The sequence below is a fragment of the Pistacia vera genome, unplaced genomic scaffold (assembly GCF_008641045.1).
Source record: "Pistacia vera cultivar Batoury unplaced genomic scaffold, PisVer_v2 Contig475, whole genome shotgun sequence".
In the NCBI taxonomy this organism is placed as follows: domain Eukaryota; kingdom Viridiplantae; phylum Streptophyta; class Magnoliopsida; order Sapindales; family Anacardiaceae; genus Pistacia; species Pistacia vera.
Window position 1 is genome coordinate 44,335 of NW_022196307.1, and position 20,396 is coordinate 64,730.

General features: G+C 34.8%; 2 protein-coding genes across 4 annotated transcripts; both read left to right on the plus strand.

The window, feature by feature from the left end:
- Positions 1–2,870: 2,870 nt before the first annotated feature.
- Positions 2,871–4,222, plus strand: LOC116146267. Its single transcript, XM_031431679.1, has one exon. It carries the CDS (start codon positions 3,137–3,139, stop codon positions 4,088–4,090), a length of 954 nt encoding a protein of 317 aa, XP_031287539.1. The 5' UTR covers positions 2,871–3,136; the 3' UTR covers positions 4,091–4,222.
- Positions 4,223–8,539: 4,317 nt separating this feature from the next.
- On the plus strand, positions 8,540–10,862 carry LOC116146261. 3 transcript variants are annotated; one of them, XM_031431670.1, is made up of 4 exons: positions 8,540–8,834; positions 9,819–9,899; positions 10,058–10,245; positions 10,403–10,862. In XM_031431670.1, exons 3-4 carry the CDS (start codon positions 10,075–10,077, stop codon positions 10,472–10,474), a joined length of 243 nt encoding a protein of 80 aa, XP_031287530.1. In that variant the 5' UTR covers positions 8,540–8,834; positions 9,819–9,899; positions 10,058–10,074; the 3' UTR covers positions 10,475–10,862. The 3 variants fall into 3 exon arrangements, with proteins under 3 accessions (XP_031287530.1, XP_031287531.1, XP_031287529.1); XM_031431671.1 differs by having other exon boundaries at positions 8,541–8,834; positions 9,819–9,893; XM_031431669.1 differs by lacking the exon at positions 9,819–9,899 and having other exon boundaries at positions 8,577–8,834; positions 10,403–10,846.
- The last annotated feature ends 9,534 nt before the right edge of the window (positions 10,863–20,396 follow it).

Below are 20,396 nucleotides of genomic sequence, written 5' to 3' on the forward strand. Positions count from 1 at the left end.
ATTTATTTTAGAATTGTCTAGCTAGGTTGCACTGTTCAAGTTCTGCGATTAAGTTATATTAAGTTTTATGTTGATTATGTTCCTTTTGGTGTACCACTTAGATCCTATGGTGGAAGTTGGTACCGTTGATCTTTGTTTTTTGAGTTTGTGAAAAAAAAAAAAAAATTGTATATAATTTTTTGAAATTCCAGTAAAACATTATTTTTAATAAAAAAATTGGAGGGATAGATCCCTATACATAGTTGATGGCATATAAATAATTTCATAGTTAAAGAGTGGATATATTGGTAATTGAATCTTGTGATATGATAAAAAATAATAAAAAAATATTAACCCAAATAATGAAGGATATTTTCGTCTTTGCGGCCAAATAGTGATGGATTTTTCTAACGGAACATAACAGTGGGTGAAAAAGTGTTGTTTTAAAACTTAATAGATGAAAAAGTGTTGTTTCGCCAAACCTTGGGTGGGAACATGTCGTTCTCCCTGTTTCAATTACTTAATTTTGTTAGATAAGCCTTGATTCGGGGTCGGCCCAACTCTTCAGACTCTATTGATCGTGTTAAACACCAATAATTCACTAAAATCCAAATTCTATGGGGTGATTGTGTTATTAAATTAGTTTCAATCCCATAATTATCCTATTTTTTTTTTTTTTTAAGAGAATATAATAGACCATTGTGAATTATTTGGTTAAGTCTAGTATGATTACACGTAACTACTTCTCGGTGATTAACTAGTTCGATAATGATTATTTGATATATTACTCAAAAGATACTGAATTTAAGTTTCTCATCAGTTACTAATAAAAGTAGTTACAAAAACTCTTATCTAATCGATAATTTTAAAGTTTTAAGAAATTAGTTAAAATGTATGTAAATTGGATCTAATACCCTAGTCATAAAAAAATAAAAAAATAAAAAAGTATGATTACACCTTAAAGAGGAAGATAGAAATAAAAAATAAACGTAAAATTTCATTAGATGAAAATAGAAAACCACTGTCATTGCTAAAAACTGATTCAAGCCTAAACGTGGATTCAGGAGATGACACAAATTAATACAGTACGGACTTAGTTAAAAGCTGGGCCTACGAGTGTTACTTGATTGTCCAAGCCCATTCCATACACCCGATGGTGGCAGGGTGCGCGTCAGGCAGCAGAGACGTGCACATGCGGATGCGGGTCCGAGTCTGACTCGAGACTTTTGCCGTATTGCCCAACTACAGCAAATACAATAGGATAGACAGGCATGCATTATTGAACGATCACCTAAATCAAATCATAACGCCTCATTGATCATTGATCTATCACTTTAATGGCTCCACTGGACCTCCCTTATAACCAACATGGGCCACGCTTATGATTTTACCTCTGCTTAATTTACGGCCTTGTACTATTTTTTTGCATGTAGTGGACCCGAATCTGTTTAGCCCAACCCAAGTAAAAGTATAGTCGTGTTTTTTTGGGATTATTTAAAGCTCCACTGCAATTTTCGGAAACTTTAAAAAACACCCCTGATCATAGGGGTTTTTTGATATTTATAAGGGGCATTTTATAATTTTATAGGGTTTTATTTTTATTTTTTTTATTTCAGGGAGATATAGATGCTTTCGGAAAATCGTTGGAGCAGTTGTACTTAACTATCTCTTAGGGGACGAATGAAATTAATCTTTTTTTTTTCAAGTCAAGGTCATTTAATTATTTTGTTTCCAAAAGTTAAAAACCCATCTCATAATTTTAAACAACCGAATAAAAAATCAAGTCTATTTACATAATGATTTCAATCAACTATATGTCCACTAATCTAGGATTAAATACACGTTATATCCAAAGTCAAAAGTCATTTTTATTGCATAAATGACTCTATTGATAATATAAACTTTGTTCTCTAATTTTAACCACCTAAGAATCTGTAATAATAACTACCTCTGTGTGACTAAGTGGTTTAATAGAGACTCTTAGGTGTATTATTTAAAATATCTTAAATTTGAGTCCCCCCTCGGATACTGATAGAAGTAGCCATTGAAACTCTTATTCGACCAATAGTTCTAAGGTCTCAGTGAATTAGTTGAGGTACACTTAAACTAATCTGGACACCCCAATAGTTTGTGGGAAGTATGAACCAATACAACTTACCAACTAAGCTTTGTTCTCATGAGAAGGTCCAAGCAACTTCTTATTATATAAGAAAAAGCATCTAAGAGCATTAACAAATGTTCATATTACACCGCCCCTTATTTTGGACCTTTTAGATGTTTCACACAAATACGTTGATTGACATTTTTGTTACCCAAGATTAAGAACAAGCTTTAAAAAAAGCTTGATCACACCCTAGCTGGTCATATTCTATCTATCAAGTAAACGCCAGCTAAGATCTTGATGTGTGTTCTTTTGTCCCTTTTCTCTAAACCCCAATTTGCCTATTAGACTAACCATTGATGCACCGACTGGGTGATGCAATCACTACCCTTTATTTTATTTTCTATTTTTTAACATTTTTATTTTTATATTTTATGATTAAATATTTAAATGACACAGACACATACGCTCTTGCTAGCCCATGTGAACTGCTGTCCAACCGTTAATACCCACATCTCTACATTGTGTACAAGATTTTTCCCATTTCCCAATCATATGAGTGTCTCTTTTTCAGCTCTTTGGTTTTTATACCCAATTTTTCAAAATCTATTATTTATTAGCTAAAGTTTTGATTTTCATTGGATATTCAACGTTTCTGACTTTCGGATTTCGTAATTTTTTTTATTTTTTATATCTTTGTATATAATGAATTTCCATAAAAGTCCAGATTCCTTGTAGCGTGTGTTAAAGGCAATATATATATATGGTCCTCAATGCCTTACCATAGTTTGTCAAATGAGGATGTGAAATTGCAGTAATAGTAGGTTATTTCCGGTTGTTTCAGTTTCTGGTGAGAGTTTTGTTTTCTTTGTTTTTCTCTAACAAAGTAATTAATTGTATATTGTAGTTACTACTTACTCCCTTCTGGGTTCTTCATTTTCCTCAAAAAGTGTGATTTTTGAAGTGAGTTTGTTTTTGGAATTTGGAGTAAATCTATTTGAGCAATTTTCAAAAACCAAGAGTATTCGTTACTGGGATGTGAATTTGAAGGCAAAAATGAAATCTTTCAGTGGTTTGGGTATTGGTTTGAGCCTAGTTTTTGGTTGCCTTCTCTTAGCTCTTGTTGCAGAGTTATATTATGTGTTATGGTGGAAGAAGAGAATCACACACAGACAAGATATAGAAGCTGACTACAGCAACCATGCAAAGGAGTTAATTAAACTTTTCTGCTGGAAAAAACCCTCTTCTTTACATAGTACCAATACTCATCAAGATAGAGAGCCAGACCATAGTACCAATACTCATCAAGATAGAGTGCCAGGCCACCCAGTTGCTAATGCGCATGAACCAGACCCTGAGTTAGGGACAAGCAAAGATTTGTTAATAAAAGCTTTAGGAGATGAAAGTGAAGTTGCAGAGCTCATGAGACTTCACAATCTAGCTGGGCCTCCAAGATTTCTCTTCACAATCAAAGAGGAAACAAAGGAAGATATGGAGTCTGATGATGGGAAATCTCGAGGAGGTGATAGAAGCAGAAAAGGTTCCAGAGCAAAAAGCTTGAGTGATCTTTTAGTTACAGTCGACTCCCCATTTTTAACTCCTTTGGCTTCTTCACCACTCAAGTCTCCTTTGAATCCTTTGGATTCTTATCACCACCGTGGATTCAACCCTCTTTTTGAATCATCAGGAGCAGCTGGCTTGAATGGATTGAGGTCTTCCCCTCCTCCAAAGTTCAAGTTTCTGAGAGATGCTGAGGAGAAATTGTGGAAAAGATTATTGATGGAAGATGCTGAGAAAAGGATTCCTAAGCAAGAGAATTCAGTGCTTCAAGATTCTGGTGTTAAAGCTCTTAACATTTCAACAGAAGACACAGTAGAAGGGTCTTTTCTTAAGTTCATTGTTGGTCAACATTTACCGCAGTTTCCTTCAAGCACTTCTCAGGTACTTCCATTGGCGACTTCACCAACAACATTCAGACCACTAGACAAGAAGCCCGTTCTTCATAATTAGGTTGATTCCCTTACATAATTAACATGAAATGGTTTCTGTTTATTCTTTTTGATTTGGTCAATTAGTTTTTCAAGATACTTGTGTATTAATCTGAGCTGCTTCTCTAAAAATTTACTGCCCTTTCTTCTTCTTCTTCTTCTTCTTCTTACTTTTTTGTTAGGTTAAAATAGTTAATGACCAATCTCCATTACTAAACACTGTTGGGCAGAGAGACAATTCCTGCAAACATGCTTAATTAATTAAAGACTAAAGTGGAGGTGAGTGGGGTTAATATGTTTATATTTTGGTTCACATTCCATGTCTCTTTAGTTAACTTAAACTGTAATTCTTCATGTGCTTGATTGTTTATTATCATTTACTTCCCATTGGAGAAGGGCATGTAATTATTGTTTCTTTAACATGCTGCTTCGACCACTTTCCCAATGCCTTCCTCTTTCTTCTTAGTATCTGTATCTCTTCTCATTTCTGGGTATTCTTAATATATTTGTATGGTATCTGTACACAACAACAGAAGGCTTCTTAATTAATATATATATATTTTGGATTAGTTTAGACTTCAGATCAATCAAGTTTAGACAACTTTACATGCGGCAAAGATAATGGTAGATTATATTTTATATTATAACTAAACAAATCTTTTGTGGCCCTTATTACGCGCTGAAGCTCAAAATGTTTTACAGCTAATCAAAACATTAGGAATCCTTTTGCTTCTGCTGCTGGTATGGTAGCCTGGTAAAGCTTACCCTTTTCCTCTTTCTTTGGCTGATTAAAGTTGTTGGAAATTTATGCCTTCCCTTTTTTACCTTTTATTTGTCAACACGCGTGATCGAAAGAGTCTCCAACCCAACTATGATAAAAATGGTTGTTAAACCCAGTTTATACGGGAACCCATTTATAAAATTTGCATCTACCTGAACAAATGGATTTGTAATGGATAAATTTTTTGAAGTAAACTATCTCTGGATGATCGAAGGGTTCGATATGAACTCCTAGATATATTACTCAAAAAGCTTTAAGTTTGAGTTCCTTTTCAGTTATTAATCAGAGTAGCTACTAGAACTTTTATTCGATCGATATTAGTCAAGTAACAACCCAGTCATAAGAAAAGAAAAATGGAACATTGTCTTGGATTTGTTATAGAAAGAAAGGGGCATTTAATATTTGCTTTTGAAGAAAGTCATAATCAACAAAAGATGACAAAGTAGAAAGAAGTGCGGTGTTGTGAATTAGTCTATGAACTTTTACCTAAAACAACAAGAAATGTCGCTGTTATCACGCGATTCCCCTAAAAAAGTTGCCCCCACCTTCAAGTATCATATCCCTTGTTCATACAATTTTTTAAAATTTGAATCTTTCAGAATAAGAACGGTCCAAAAATAGTGCTATTCCAACGTATAGAAGAATTTCAGTGAGCATAATTTGAAAGGTTCAAGTTTTTCTAAGACCCAGTTTACCATTCGTTTTCAATGTTGTCCATATTTAAGATGTGGAGGATTAGACGTGTTGTTTGGACGAGGATGACTCCATGTGAGAAGAAGTGGTCCATTGGGCCCATTTTCATTTGAACCAGAACGACTTCTTGTTTTGTTGATGCCATATTGCCGTTTTTGTTCTTTTCCTTTCGGTTCATCCCAACTTAGCCGCTGCAAAATCTTGCAAAATTTCAGATTTCAAATATATGATCCTCGAAAAATATCATCCCAGAGTTTCCTCCAGAAAATGCAAAGATGGGGACCAGTCCAGTCCAATTTGAACTAACCATTGACCTAATTTCTACCTCAACCACTCTCTATTTGTTAGAAGTTTGTAGAAGAGGAGCGTAGTTAAGACTTGACTTCTCCACTAAACTTATTAACCTAAGCTGGTGGACTTTAAAGATACCTAATGTTAATCACCATTAGGTGCCCTATTGTAGCAGAGTAAAAAGGTTCAATATGGCTACCTAAGTTTAAGTCTTTTCAAACACTAATTATTGAAGAATGAACTGCTTTCAAGTAGTCGTTAGTTTGTTATGAAGTTAGTTTCAAGTAGTCGTTAGTTTGTTATGAAGTTAGTTAATCAGTTCTTTGAGTTAGTTAATGTTTGTTAAGTCTATTATAGGACTGCTCTATATAAACATACACTGTTGTAACTTTGTTTTCTAATTCAATGAATTCAATATCATTTTTCATCTCTGAATTAATTTCATCATAGTATTAGGGATGACAACTGAGGAGATTTACCCGGTCGTTCACTTCAGGGTTCTGAAAGATTAGTTGATATGTGCACAAACTGACCCGAACACTCTTGGTCACTGAAAAAAAAAAGATACAATAGTGTTGCCAAAAATACTTGTATTAAATGGGTAACCTGAAAATGTTTATAGGAAATGGGTTACATTCTTCAGTAAATTTCTGATGCAGGAAAGAAGTACAAAAATGGTTACATTCTTTTGTTATAGTGTTTAATACGACGAAGCTTCGAGGAAGCTTGGAGATATTCACTAATAATATCTACAAATTCAGGCAACATAGCCTAAAACAAATCGATTGTACAGAAAGACCAAGACAAGAAGACAAGTCATTAAGATTGGATTAATTTTTAAACCAAACAAAAAAAATGAAATGCTCCGTTTTGTTTGCCAGCTGGAAGTAGGTATATTGCCCTTTACCTTGCTGGATAAGTAATAACAATTTGCACAAGGAGATGTTGATTTGAGAATGTTAGCACGGTTAAAATCATTGCTACTAGATAAGAAAGACAAGTAAAATGGGTCAGTTGAAGGTACACGAAATCTAATTACAAAAATGTAACGCAAGATTCGGATATTATAAATAGTTATACATGATGATACAATTATGCTTTTTTTTTTTTTTTTTAATTTTATGAATAGAGATGTTCATAGTATATGTATCTTAGCTAACCTTCAGAGGGCCTTGAATTATGTTAGGATTCCACATCGGGATCTCATACCTACTAAGTGTAATACTTAAGCCTAGAAGCTCTTCAACCTATCAGACTGATCTTTTGGGTTAGATTCTTCCTTAGGCTTAAATTCTAACAAACTATTAGCCAAGTAAGAGCTCTAGTGGCCATTCAATTGACAACTCTGAGAATTCGAACTTAAGAGAATCTGTTAGATCATTTTCTTGCTCTTTTATTATCAAGGGGACGAACTTGAGAGATTATATTAGATTCTCTTTTGCTCTTTTACTTTTAGGCTCATTGGTTTATTACAATTATGTTTCCATAAAACTGAAATGGGTAAGGAATGTTATTTTTATATTAAGAAAATTATAAAATTAGGCAAATAGATAGAAACCGTGGGAACTTAAACTCAAGAGACCATGTTAAATCATTCTCTTGTTCTTTTACTATCGAGGAGACTTGAACTTGGGAGACCATGTTAGATCCTCCTTTGCTCTTTTACCTTCAAGCCACCCAATGGTGGTTTAATACAATTATGTTTCCATATCGCTTAAATGGGTAAGGAATGTGATTTTGGTATTACAAGAATTATAAAATTAGGAAAATAAATAGAAATGATATTCATGATTTTGTCTATGATAATGGTTATAATTGATTGTTTCAATTGCAGTTTGGTCCAATCAGGGTCATATACTCATATATGCCCAAGTAAAATCAATCAGGGGTGTCCGGGTCAATTTGTGCGTACCTCAATTAATCTCCCAAGACCTTGAAATTATGTTAGGATCTCATATTGGAATCTCACACCTACCAAGTGTGGTACTTAAGCCTAGAGGCTCTCCCACCTATCAGACAAATCTTTTGGGTTGGATTCTCTCTTGAGCTTGAGTTCTAACAAACTATCAGTCGTTGGATTCTCTCTTGGGCTTGAGTTCTAACAAACTATCAGTTGGGTAAGATCTCAAATGACCACTCAATTAGCAATCGTGGGAACTTAAACTTACGAGACCATGTTAGATTCTTCTCTTACTTTTTTACCGTTAAGAGGACTCGAACTTGGGAGACCATTTTAGATTCTTCTCTTACTCTTTGACCATTAAAGAGACTCGAACTTTGAAGATCATGTTAGATAATTTTCTTGCTCTTTCACCATTAAAGAGACTTAAACTTGGAAGATCATATTAGATTTTTCTTTGCTTTTTGACCTTTAGTCACCCATTAGTGGTGTATTACAATTATGTTTCCATAACGCTGAAATTGGTGAGGAATGTGACTTTTGTATTAAGAAAATTATAAAATTAGGAAAATAGATAGGAATGATATTCATAATGGTTATCGATAGTTTCAATTGAAGTTGGTCCAATCAGGCTCACATAAGCCCAAGTAAAATCATATAGTGTGCCCACTTCGGATCATTTGGAGTTTATCGGAGTGAGCTATTTGTGGTTTGAAAAATTCCGGCCCAGACCGGAGGTGCCTGGGCCTTCTGAGGCGGTATATGGATCTGGATTATGGATTGACCCGGAAACTAATCGAGAATACTCGAGAGTCGAGAATCGAGATCGGGGTATAATTAATTAAAATTTAATTATGTTAAATTAAAAAGGAAAAAAAATAAAAAATAAAAAGCAGAACAATACCTAAGTCGACTACGTCTGAATAGCAGATAAAATCTGTATCAACACATCAGAGAGTCGCTCTCCTCCGCCGCTCACCACGAAGCCGAGGTGGACCAAGGACTCCGGTAGGCTGTCGAACTACAGACACGACGCCGGCGAATCTTTCGGCCGTTTATTTCGTCCAGCTGCTCGAGAAACCGACGTACAAGTTTCAACAGGTTTTTTTTTTTTTTTTTTCAAATTTTTTATCTTAAAAAGAGGTTTATGTATTCATTTGATAATATTTGGCAGGATATTTATTTGATTGATGCATATAGGTATTCAATTGACTTTTCAACAATAATCTCTTATAAGATTTTCTTATTTTTAGATTTGTTAGATTTTTATGTTTTATGGATCTGGGAACCATACAGTTATACCTGGAAGGGCTCCGTGAATTTTCTTGGCCTAACATAATAACATGGCTGCCTTCGGATATCGGGACTCGGGTGCTTTCAATTTTTACTTCTCAAGTAGTGTTAGGAACTCTAATTGGTTGATTGTTCCAAGTCCCGTTATGGTGCAATGTGAAAGAAAAACTGAAATAAATTCAATTAGTTCAAAACTTTAGAGAGTTGAGAAATTTGTACAAAGGTGGCTTGATTTTCCCTTACCAAATTGATTTAATTTAAGTGATACCAATTAGGAAATGCTATCTACTTTTGGGAGTTGAGGGGGATAGATTGAATTTCTTTGTTGAGTGAAAGATTCTGAATCTGTATATTTGTGGTTTTGACACAAGCTTTCTTGCAATCTTCAAGTCAGTTCTTTCTTGTGCTTGTTAACTTCTGGACTTAGTAGTGCTTTAAACCCCAGTAACAATATCATTGGGTTCTTGTGTCTTGGATATATATGTATTGTAAGAGAGGCTAATGGAACTAAAATCTAGTACATTTGTTGTACTTTAAGTGGCCTGGTTGGCTGACCTGAATAAGTGGAATCCTTGGATTGAGCCTGGCTGCCAAGGAAAAGTGGCTCCTTATTTATCTATGATTTTGGTAGCTAAAAGGTGTGCAAATATGTCAGATATTTTATCTGGCCTTTCTAAAGGTATATATATCCTTACACCAGAAGTTATTTTCCAGTTGTTGTTGAGTTTCAGATTGGAAAATGTAAATTGCATATGTGAAGGTGATTATTAATGCGAAAATTTTATTTTTCAGGGTAGCCAGTTGATCTTACAATCAACATGGTTGAACTTTTGTTCTTCAAATGGAAATGTATCTGTGCAGATGAATGTACAGGAATGAACTTAACAAAATCTCTTTAAAATAGCATTACTTGTCTTGTTACTCCTTATCCTTTTCGCTTTTTAACCCTTGTATCTTTTTGGGTTCATTCCACTGTGGTTCAGATTTTTCTTGAAAGAGTGATTGATAGTACTATGCTTTGATATCTGCAGCCTGAACCAATACAGTAATGGGCCGAAAAGCTGGTTCGCTGTATATAAACTCGAAGAAATTTGGGAATGTCGCCAAACCTTGCATGAAGGAAATGATAACATTTCTTAATTGCTTGTCTGTTAACCAGATGAATGATGAGAAGTGCGTTCGGCAAAAGGAACTTTTGAGTACCTGTATGGATGCACAGGTGATGTAACTTTGATTTATCATAAAAATTCTGTATCCTATCTCTTTAAATAATTTATATACTTTAGAATATTTTCCTTATTTTAAGATATTTAGTAGTTTCTTTGGCTATCTAATGCATATAGAGGTCCTAAAGTTTTTGGTTGCTTTTGTTGCAGACAAATAAAAAGAATAAGCCTTTTGGAAGCATTAATTACCACCTGCAGAGGCTTAGCAAGGGAAGGAAGTAGTTCAGATTTAGGGAAGAAGCATGTTTTAAACCTGCACATCATCTTTCAAGTTCATCAGTTGAAATATTTAGCTGTGAGAAAGCGATCTAATTGTTGTTTTTCTATTTTGATTTTCATGTACAACTGTTAGAAAATTTTGAGGCATTTTTACTTCGCAACTTTTGTAGTTTAAATCAATACATATGAACTTGTGGATTTTCAATAATATGTGATCAGAGTTTTCGTGGCGTAGTTAGGATGCAGTGAAGAATCATGATCTGAAATGTTACTTAAACATGTAATTTGCATATTTTATTAAAATCATAGCACAGAGCTGTGCACCTTCGAACTAAGCTCTGCGAAGTGTAGGTTCTTGTGTCCATCATCTTGTCTTCAAGAAATCTAATCATGGTCATGTATCTCAGTGTTTTTTTTTCTTTACCACTGGAAGCTGGTTTATGGGATTGCATTTCATGTCTCCATTAGAGACAGTACCATTTGATCTACCTTGCATATTCAATTTAAGTTTCATTATTTGATTTTGATCAATTGTGTATGTGTGATTTGGATTGGCTTTATCGTACTGAATGATCTTTTGCAGAAATTAGAAACTTTTGGTGTTGCTTAATGATTTTACCAGATATTTCAAAATTATACGTACATGATTTAAATGGCAACTCTGAAGTTCAGGCCCGAGGATGAATTAAGCTATAAACCAGGTGGATACCTTCCTATATGCTATAAACTATGGCAGTCTCAAAGATTATTCTGAAAAGCCGAGCCAAACATGCCTATAGAAACATCGATTTTTCTGACTGATGAACTGGGTTATTTATATACTATAAACCATGGCAGTCTCAAAGATTATTCTGACTCACGTGGTCCAATTCCTAGGGTGTCTAATAAACAGTAAAATTGATAACTTGGTCCAATGAAGGCCTCGGGTTTCAATTGAATAGGTTGAATCGGGTCGGGTTTTAAAACACCGATAAATTATACAGATCATGAAGATCAAGCAGTCAACTCAGCCTCGATATTATTGGGGCCAGCACATTTTAAGTTAGCTGGAGGAACCCCATGGTATTGGTACGTCCATAGCTTTATAACATAGATGTAGCAATGATGCGGTCCAAGGCTGTAATTTCAAACAGACTTAGGAGCTGGTGGTGGAGGACCGAAAGGTTGAGCAATGAGGCCCATCACCTCAGATTTTGCTCGTGTATTACATTTAACTTTTTTGTGATATGAATCTGAAGAGAAAAGAGACTGATGAAATTTTTAATCTCTTGGAATATAACAACTCTTGGTCCCAATAGTAATGGAAGTACTGCGCATGTAATATCTTTTTTCATGGGATATCAGAGCTCGATTAATTTTTGTTGACTGATGTGAAAATGGGAGAAACAACTGCATGCTTGTTCTTTTAAAGCCTTCAATTAAAGGTGCGCTATATAAGGCCATGTCTTGTAAACTACAGAAAATGAGCAGTAAGCATCTAATTTATGTCAGAAACATGTGCAATTATGAAGTAAAGTTTCGTAATAGTATCTCTTTTGATGTAGAAAAATTAAGGCCGCAGCCAACCACTGGTATTACAGCCGAACACAGATAGAAAAATGGTACCACACTCAGTCTCAACTCTCTCTCTCCTTGTCCGTGTGGGAACCATGTTTCCAGTCATCCACTTGACCTCTTGATGTCGTCCCCATTTACATCAATTTTAAGATCCCCACAAGGCTGTCGTAACGAAAAGTAGTCGTCTCTTTCCTGATCCTGCAACGTTTTGGGACCTACTAATTCTATCAATCTCATTATTTATCATTATTTTATGTTGTTTAAAAATTACTAATCAGTTGCAAAAGTTGCGCCATCTCTGTACTGGAAGGGGACAAATGAATGTGTTAAGGCTGCCATTTCTCTTCCTTTCCAACTAAATCTGCAAAAATGAAAGAATGGCTTTTGCCATGAAAATTTGCAAAAAAAAAAAAAAAGCCCTACGTACACTGTCAAAATTTAATTGATAAGGAATTAGATTCCAACACCACCCAGTACTCTTCATTCTTAGAATCTTTCACGTTTAAACAAATCAAATGTTACACGTTTCGGATAATATATATATATATCACCAAGCTGTGCGAAGGTTGCACGATGCTTCATGCATGCAATAGCAGCAATACCAGAAAAAATAAACAAAAGAGAAGATTAATATATAATAATAACTCCATGCAGGTGAAATGTATAGTTAAACTACATCTCATATATTCTTCTTGCATATCTGATATATTAATTTTGTAGCACTTAGAATATAAATAATTAAGAATTTGCGCAACATAGTTGGAATCTTTCCCACTCGTCTTTACTTTATTTGATAGCTCGGATGATTATCCTTAAGCACTTTAGTAATTTAAATGCAGTGATTAATCAGAGAATCTCAATAATACAATAATCTAACTTTTTTTTTATTTTTTATTTTATGATTGGGGGTATCCAGGCTAGCTTACGTGCACCTCAACTAATACTTCAGGATCCTGAAACTACCAACCGGATAAGAGTTCCAGTGATTATCCCTATTATCAATCAAGGAGGGAGTCAAACTCAAAACGTCTTGAGTAATATACTCAAGAGTCTCTATTGAACCACTCGGCCATCCAGTGGTAATTGAATATAATAATCTAACTTCCATGGATGTAAAAATGTAAAAGAATTAATCTATTCTCATTTGTGGCAAAAAATATTCATGAAAAGTTTACTCAATACTGTATGCAAATATGGATATTTTGTACTAAGAGTTTTTGCTTACGTTCTACTAATTTTTAGAGAATATATTTAAGGAAAATTTGTCTATAAAATGAGAAGACGGCTATAGTTTACAAGACTTTTAAAAAGATTTTACTTTCAAATTTAGTAGAAAAATGGGGGCTATTTAATACAAATTTTACGAAAAGTATATCACATTGAAATTATTTTTAATAAGATAATGAATATATATGATGATGTATAATTTTCCAATAGTTGTAAATTATACTGTTCTTTATTTTCATAAAGGTATATTTCACTTAGCTCCCTTGAAATTTATAAATTGTTCATTTAACCACCACAAGTTTGAAAAAATTAAGAGAAACTTCGTCGAAAGTCTAAAATTTGAAGTTTTTTATACACCTCTCCTATTATATTATATGCATGCATCCACAGCATGGTAAAAAAAGGTGATTGGATCCCTAGAAAATTCTAATATTCATAACAAATGGTGGGAGTTGTATATAGAAAATTGCTTTGTCGTGGAAAAGTAAGTGCAGATAGATGATGCATCATGTCATGCATGTACAATAATACAAAGATAACGAAGGATCGATGATGATGGTAATAGTAGTAGTGGTGCTGGTATCATGCTTTTTCAACCGTCCAGATCACTCCTCCATATATTCCGTAGGATTTGATTTTTATTTAATGGACCTACTTTTGCTGATGTGGCACTATAATCCCGACCATCAGCATCTGATGACTAAGATTGACGTTGACTTCCTCTTTGTCACTACATCACGCGGTTTTAATGGGCCACCAACACGCAGCCCAGTCCTCTTTCCTCGAGGTTTCTCTTCAGGTTTTCTTTGTTGTGGGTTTTTCTTTTTAGAGTAAACGCTGTTTTCCCACCCAAGGTTTGGCGAAACTATAGTCCCATCCCTAATTTCATAAATTACAATTTCCACCCTTAAATTTATAGAAAATTGTTTAATTTAATAGTTAAAAAGGTAAAATGGTCATTTCAAAGATAAAAATTTTAAAATAACCCTTCACTTCTCAAATTCACCTCACCGAAAAATTTTAAAATAACCTTTGACTTCTCAAATTTACCCCACCGGCGATTTCAGGCTATTCCAGCCTGTTCTTGATGCAGTCGACCTCTCTCAAGACCACCATTACAATCTTCTCAACCCCTACATCAAAACCCCTAACCTCCTTGCCTGATTGAACCCCCTAATCATCGGCCGTTGCTCTTAGTTTTAGACGGTTTTTCATCCAAATTTTGGCAGGTCCCAACACTGGAAACTACCCTCAACACCACAATAGCATCATCGGCTTTCTCCTATCAAAAGCCCCCAACATCGCAGATTGTAATTGCCCGCCAATCGCCACCGCCTCTCCCTTAGGTTTTTGTGTTTTGTTGTGCCTTTCCAACAAAATTCCGGCACCTCGTTGAGGTGTAATCGAGTGGAAAAGTTAGAAGTTTTCATGAGGAGGATAAGGGGATATTGATGGTGGTGTCGGGGAGGTCCAATGGTGTCAGAATCAGGCCGGATTTTTTACTTGGCCAGGATCCTCTAGGGGTTATTAGAGAGAAATTTGAGATGTGGAGGTTACTTTGTGAGAAAAGTAATGGTGTTAATTTAAGGGTAATAATTATAATTTATGAAACTAGGGGTGGGAACTGGAGATTCGCCAAACCTTGGGTGGAAAGATATCGTTTACTCTTCTTTTTATTATTGGTAAGTTAATTAGAGTGAGAAGGGTTTCCTACGATTGATTTCCATTGGTTCTTGCTGAGTGGACCCAAATTTTGCCACGTCGGAAGCGGTGAGTCAATCTTAGCGGATGAAATGTTGAAATAGTCAAAAATTATGTGCTCCAACAATATCTAATGAGAAGTGGAGAATGAAAATTCTCCAACAATATCTAATGAGAAGTGGAGAATGAAAATTCCATAATCCATATAGAGTAAACCACTTTTTCCCACATAAATAATCTCACCTACAAACTTTTAAAATACCACTTTATTCCTCAAATTTATATTCTATTTTCAATTTCGGTATCATTACAACCCTACATCAAAACCCTGCAAACCCTGCTCTTATTGACCTCTACCAATCTTTGACAATTGAGCAATTAGGGTTTACATAGCCGCCCCTCCGAAGTTAAATTTTAATTAATCCTAACCACTAAAATTCAACTTTCTACCGATAAAAGACTCAACAATCAGCTCCATTCTTCAAAAGCCTCAATAGCCTGGAGCGATTTGCTCTCTGTTCGCCGTTGAAATATAAATTTGGGTAATAAAATGGTATTTTAAAAGTTTGTGGATGGAAAAATGTCATTAAACCATATAAAGTAAAAGTGTTAAGTACCAATTATTAAGTTTTGTTCACACAAAATAAATAAAAAGCAGCTGATGCATTTGATTTGCCATAAATATATAAACGTGGATAACTTCATCAAACAAAGAATGTCATATCACTCTTCTAGCATTGAATATTCTTTAAGTATTATTATCATCTCATCTTATCTTCTTTCTAATAAATGAATAAACAACACATCAACATCACTCTTCTCAAGCTAACAATTTTGTACCCAAATTTCTTGTGAACAAAATTAGATACATTCAGAAGAAGATGTAAACATAACTTATACGTAGAAAATATATCAGAGCTACTGTTTTTTCATGATTGGTGGGAAAGTGGGATTTCTTATGGTAGAAGATACGCATGCATGGCTTCTAATGTAATTCCTTTTCATAAATTCCCGCCCTCCCACAAACAAAGCGACTTCCATGATCCTCTATAACTCAATTTGCGGTCTCAATCCAAAAAAATAAAGGGGATTCAACAGAGAAAAACAGGTAAAAAAAGAAGGAAAAAGACAGAAAAGAGAGACAAATTACAAATTTGAGTACATGATTTATGCTTTAAAGTTTAAAGACAACTGGATGATTTAAAGAGTTGATAAAGATGGTTAAATTCATGCGCCCTTTAATTTCATAGATGACTTAGCTAGAAAGTACTTCATCCATTGTTGTATAATTGAGCAAGTTCCGTGATAAACAGGTGCTGTATGTATCTACATACATTAGCAGTAATCCATTAATTAAGGCAGAACAAAACCTAAGTCGACTACGACAGAATAGCAGATAAAAATCGTATCAACACATCAGAGAGTCGCTCTCCTTCGTCGCTCACCACCCAAGCCGAGGTGGACCAAGGACTCCGGTAGGTGTCGAACTACAGACACGACGCCGGCGAATCTTTCGGCCGTTTATTTCGTCCAGCTGCTCCAGAAACCGACGTACAAGTTTCAAGTGTTTTTTTTTTTTTTTTTTTTCAAATTTTTTATCTTAAAAAAAGGTTTATGTATTCATTTGATAATATTGGTAGGATATTTATTTGATTGATGCATATGGTATTCAATTGACTTTTCAACAATAATCTCTTATAAGATTTCTTATTTTTTTTTAGATTTTTATGTTTATGGATCTGGGAACCATACAGTTATACCTGGAAGGGCTCCTGAATTTTCTAGGCCTAACATAATAACATGGCTGCTCGGATATGGGACTCGGGTGCTTTCAATTTTTACTTCTCAAGTAGTGGGAACTCTAATTGGTTGATTGTTCCAGTCCTGTTATGGTGCAATGTGAAAGAAAAACTGAAATAAATTCAATTAGTTTAAAACTTAGAGAGTTGAGAAATTTGTACAAAGGTGGCTTGATTTTCCCTTACCAAATTGATTTAATTAAGTGATACCAATTAGGAAATGCTATCTACTTTTGGGAGTTGAGGGGATAGACGAGCTAAGGGGATAGTTGAATTCTTTGTTGAGTGAAAGATTCTGAATCTGTTTATTTGTGGTTTTGACACAAGCTTTCTGCAATCTTCAAGTCAGTTCTTTCTTGTGCTTCTTAACTTCTGAACTTAGTAGTGGTCTAAACCTCAGTAACAATATCATTGGGTTGTTGTGTCTTGGATATATATGTATTGTAAGAGAGGCTAATGGAACTAAAATCAGTACTTTGTTGTACTTTAAGTGGCCTGGTTGGCTGACCTGAATAAGTGGAATCCTTGGATTGAGCCTGGCTGCCAAGGAAAAGTGGCTCGATTTATCTATGATTTGGTAGCTAAAAGGTGTGCAAATATGTCAGATATTTTATCTGGCCTTTCTAAAGGTGTATATATATATCCTTACACCAGAAGTTATTTTCCAGTTGTTGTTGAGTTTCAGATTGGAAAATGTAAATTGATATGTGAAGGTGATTATTAATGTGAAAATTATTTTTTCAGGGTAGCCAGTTGATCTACAATCAACATGGTGAACTTTTGTTCTTCAAATGGAAATGTATCGTGCAGATGAGTACAGGAATGAACTTAACAAGATCTCTTTAAGTAGCATTACGTCTTGTTACTCTTATCCTTTTCGCTTTTTAACCCTTTATCTTTTGGGTTCATTCCACTGTGGTTCAGATTTTTCTTGAAAGAGTGATTGAGTACTATGCTTTGATATCTGCAGCCTGAACCATACAGTAATGGGCCGAAAAGCTGTGTCGCTGTATATAAAACTCGAAGAAATTGGGAATGTCGCCAAACCTTGCATGAAGGAAATGATAACATTTCTTAATTGCTTGTCTGTTAACCAGATGAATGATGAGAAGTGCGTTCGGCAAAAGGAACTTTTGAGTACCTGTATGGATGACAGGTGATGTAACTTTGATTTATCATAAAAATTCGTACCTATCTCTTTAAAATATTATAACTTTAGAATATTTTCCTATTTTAAGATATTTAGTAGTTCTTTGGCTATCAATGCATATAGAGGTCTAAAGTGTTTGGTTGCCTTTGTTGCAGACAAATAAAAAGAATAAGCCTTTTGGAAGCATTAATTACACCTGCAGAGGCTTAGCAAGGGAGGAAGTAGTTCAGATTTAGGGAAGAAGCATGTTTAACCTGCACATCATCTTTCAAGTTCATCAGTTGAAATATTTAGCTGTGAGAAAGCGATCTAATTGTTGTTTTTCTATTTTGATTTTCATGTACAACTGTTAGAAAATTTTGAGGATTTTATCGCAACTTTTGTAGTTTAAATCAATACATATGAACTTGGGATTTTCAATAATACGTGATCAGAGGTTTCATGGGTAGTTTGGATGCAGTGAAGAATCATGATCTGAAATGTTACTTAAACATGTAATTTGCATATTTTAAAAATCATAGCACAGAGCTGTGCACTTCGAACTAAGCTCTGCGAAGTGTAGGTTCTTGTGTCCATCATCTTGTCTTCAAGAAATCTAATCATGGTCATGTATCTCAGTGTTTTTTTTTCTTTACCACTGGAAGCTGGTTTATGGGATTGCATTTCATGTCTCCATTAGACAGTCCATTTGATCTAGCTTGCATATTCAATTTAGTTTCATTATTTGATTTTGATCAATTGTGTATGTGTGATTTGGATTGGCTGTGTCGTACTGAATGATCTTTGCAGAAAGTAGAAACTTTGGTGGTTGCTTAATGATTTTACCAGATATTTCAAAATTATACATAGGCAACTCTGAGTTCAGGCCCGAGGTGAATTAAGCTATAAACCGGTGGATACCTTCCTATTGCTATAAACTATGGCAGTCTCAAAGATTATTCTGAAAAGCCGAGCCAAACTGCCTATAGAAACATCGATTTTCCGACTGATGAACTGGGTTATTTATATACATAAACCATGGCAGTCTCAAAGATTATTCTGACTCAGTGGTCCATTTCTAGGGGTCTAATAAACAGTAAAATTGATAACTTGGTCAATGAAGGCCTCGGGTTTCAATTGAATCGGTGAATCGGGTCGGGTTTTAAAACACCGTAAATTATACAGATCATGAAGATCAAGTAGTCAACTCAGCCTCGATATTATTGGGCCAGACATTTTAATTAGCTGGAGGAATCCCATGGTATTGGTACGTCCATAGCTTTAACATAGAGTAGCAATGATCGGTCCAGGCTGTAATTTCAAACAGACTTAGGAGTGTGGGGGAGGAACCGAAAGGTTAAGCAATGAGGCCCATCACCTCAGATTTTGCTCGTGTATTACATTTAACTTTTTTGTGATATGAATCTGAAGAGAAAAGAGACTGATCAAATTTAATCTCTTGGAATATAACAACTCTTGGTCCCAATAGAATGGAAGTACTGCGCATGTAATATCTTTTTTCATGGGATATCAGAGCTCGATTAATTTTTGTTGACTGATGTGAAAATGGGAGAAACAACTGCATGCTTGTTCTTTTAAGCCTTCAATTAAAGGTCGCTACATAAGGCCATGTCTTGTAAACTACAGAAAATGAGCAGTAAGCATCTAATTTATGTCAGAAACATGTGCAATTATGAAGTAAAGTTTCGTAATAGTATCTCTTTTGATGTAGAAAAATTAAGGCGCAGCCAACCACTGGTATTACAGCCGAACACAGACAGAAAAATGGTACCACACTCAGTTCAACTCTCTTCTCCTTGTCCGTGTGGAACCATGTTTCCAGTCATCCACTTGACCTCTTGATGTCGTCCCCATTTACATCAATTTTAAGATCCCCACAAGGCTGTCGTAACGAAAAGTAGTCGTCTCTTTCCTGATCCTGCAACGTTTTGGGACCTACTAATTCTATCAATCTCATTATTTATCATTATTTTTGTTGTTTAAAAATTACTAATCAGTTGCAAAAGTTGCGCATCTCTGTACTGGAAGGGGACAAATGAATGTGTTAAGGCTGCCATTTCTCTTCTTTCCAACTAAATCTGCAAAAATGAAAGAATGGCTTTTGCCATGAAAATTTGCAAAAAAAAAAAAAAAGCCCTACGTACACTGTCAAAATTATTGATAAGGAATTAGATTCCAACACCACCCAGTACTCTTCATTCTTAGAATCTTTCAGTTTAAACAAATCAAAGTTACACGTTTCGGATAATATATATATATATCACCAAGCTGTGCGAAGGTTGCACGATGCTTCATGCATGCAATAGCAGCAATACCAGAAAAAATAACAAAAGAGAAGATATATAATAATAACTCCATGCAGGTGAAATGTATAGTTAAACTACATCTCATATATTCTTCTTGCATATCTGATATTTTAATTTGTTGCACTTAGAATATAAAAATTAAGAATTTGCGCAACATAGTTGGAATCTTTCCCACTCGTCTTTAT

What these genes read in the sequence shown, in the direction of transcription:
- LOC116146267 (XM_031431679.1), top strand. Translation starts at nt 3,137, where the DNA reads ATGAAATCTTTCAGTGGTTTGGGTATTGGTTTGAGCCTAGTTTTTGGT.
- LOC116146261 (XM_031431670.1), top strand. Translation starts at nt 10,075, where the DNA reads ATGGGCCGAAAAGCTGGTTCGCTGTATATAAACTCGAAGAAATTTGGG. An exon ending in GTACCTGTATGGATGCACAG is followed by an intron (nt 10,246 to 10,402) that starts GTGATGTAACTT and finishes CTTTTGTTGCAG; the next exon opens with ACAAATAAAAAGAATAAGCC.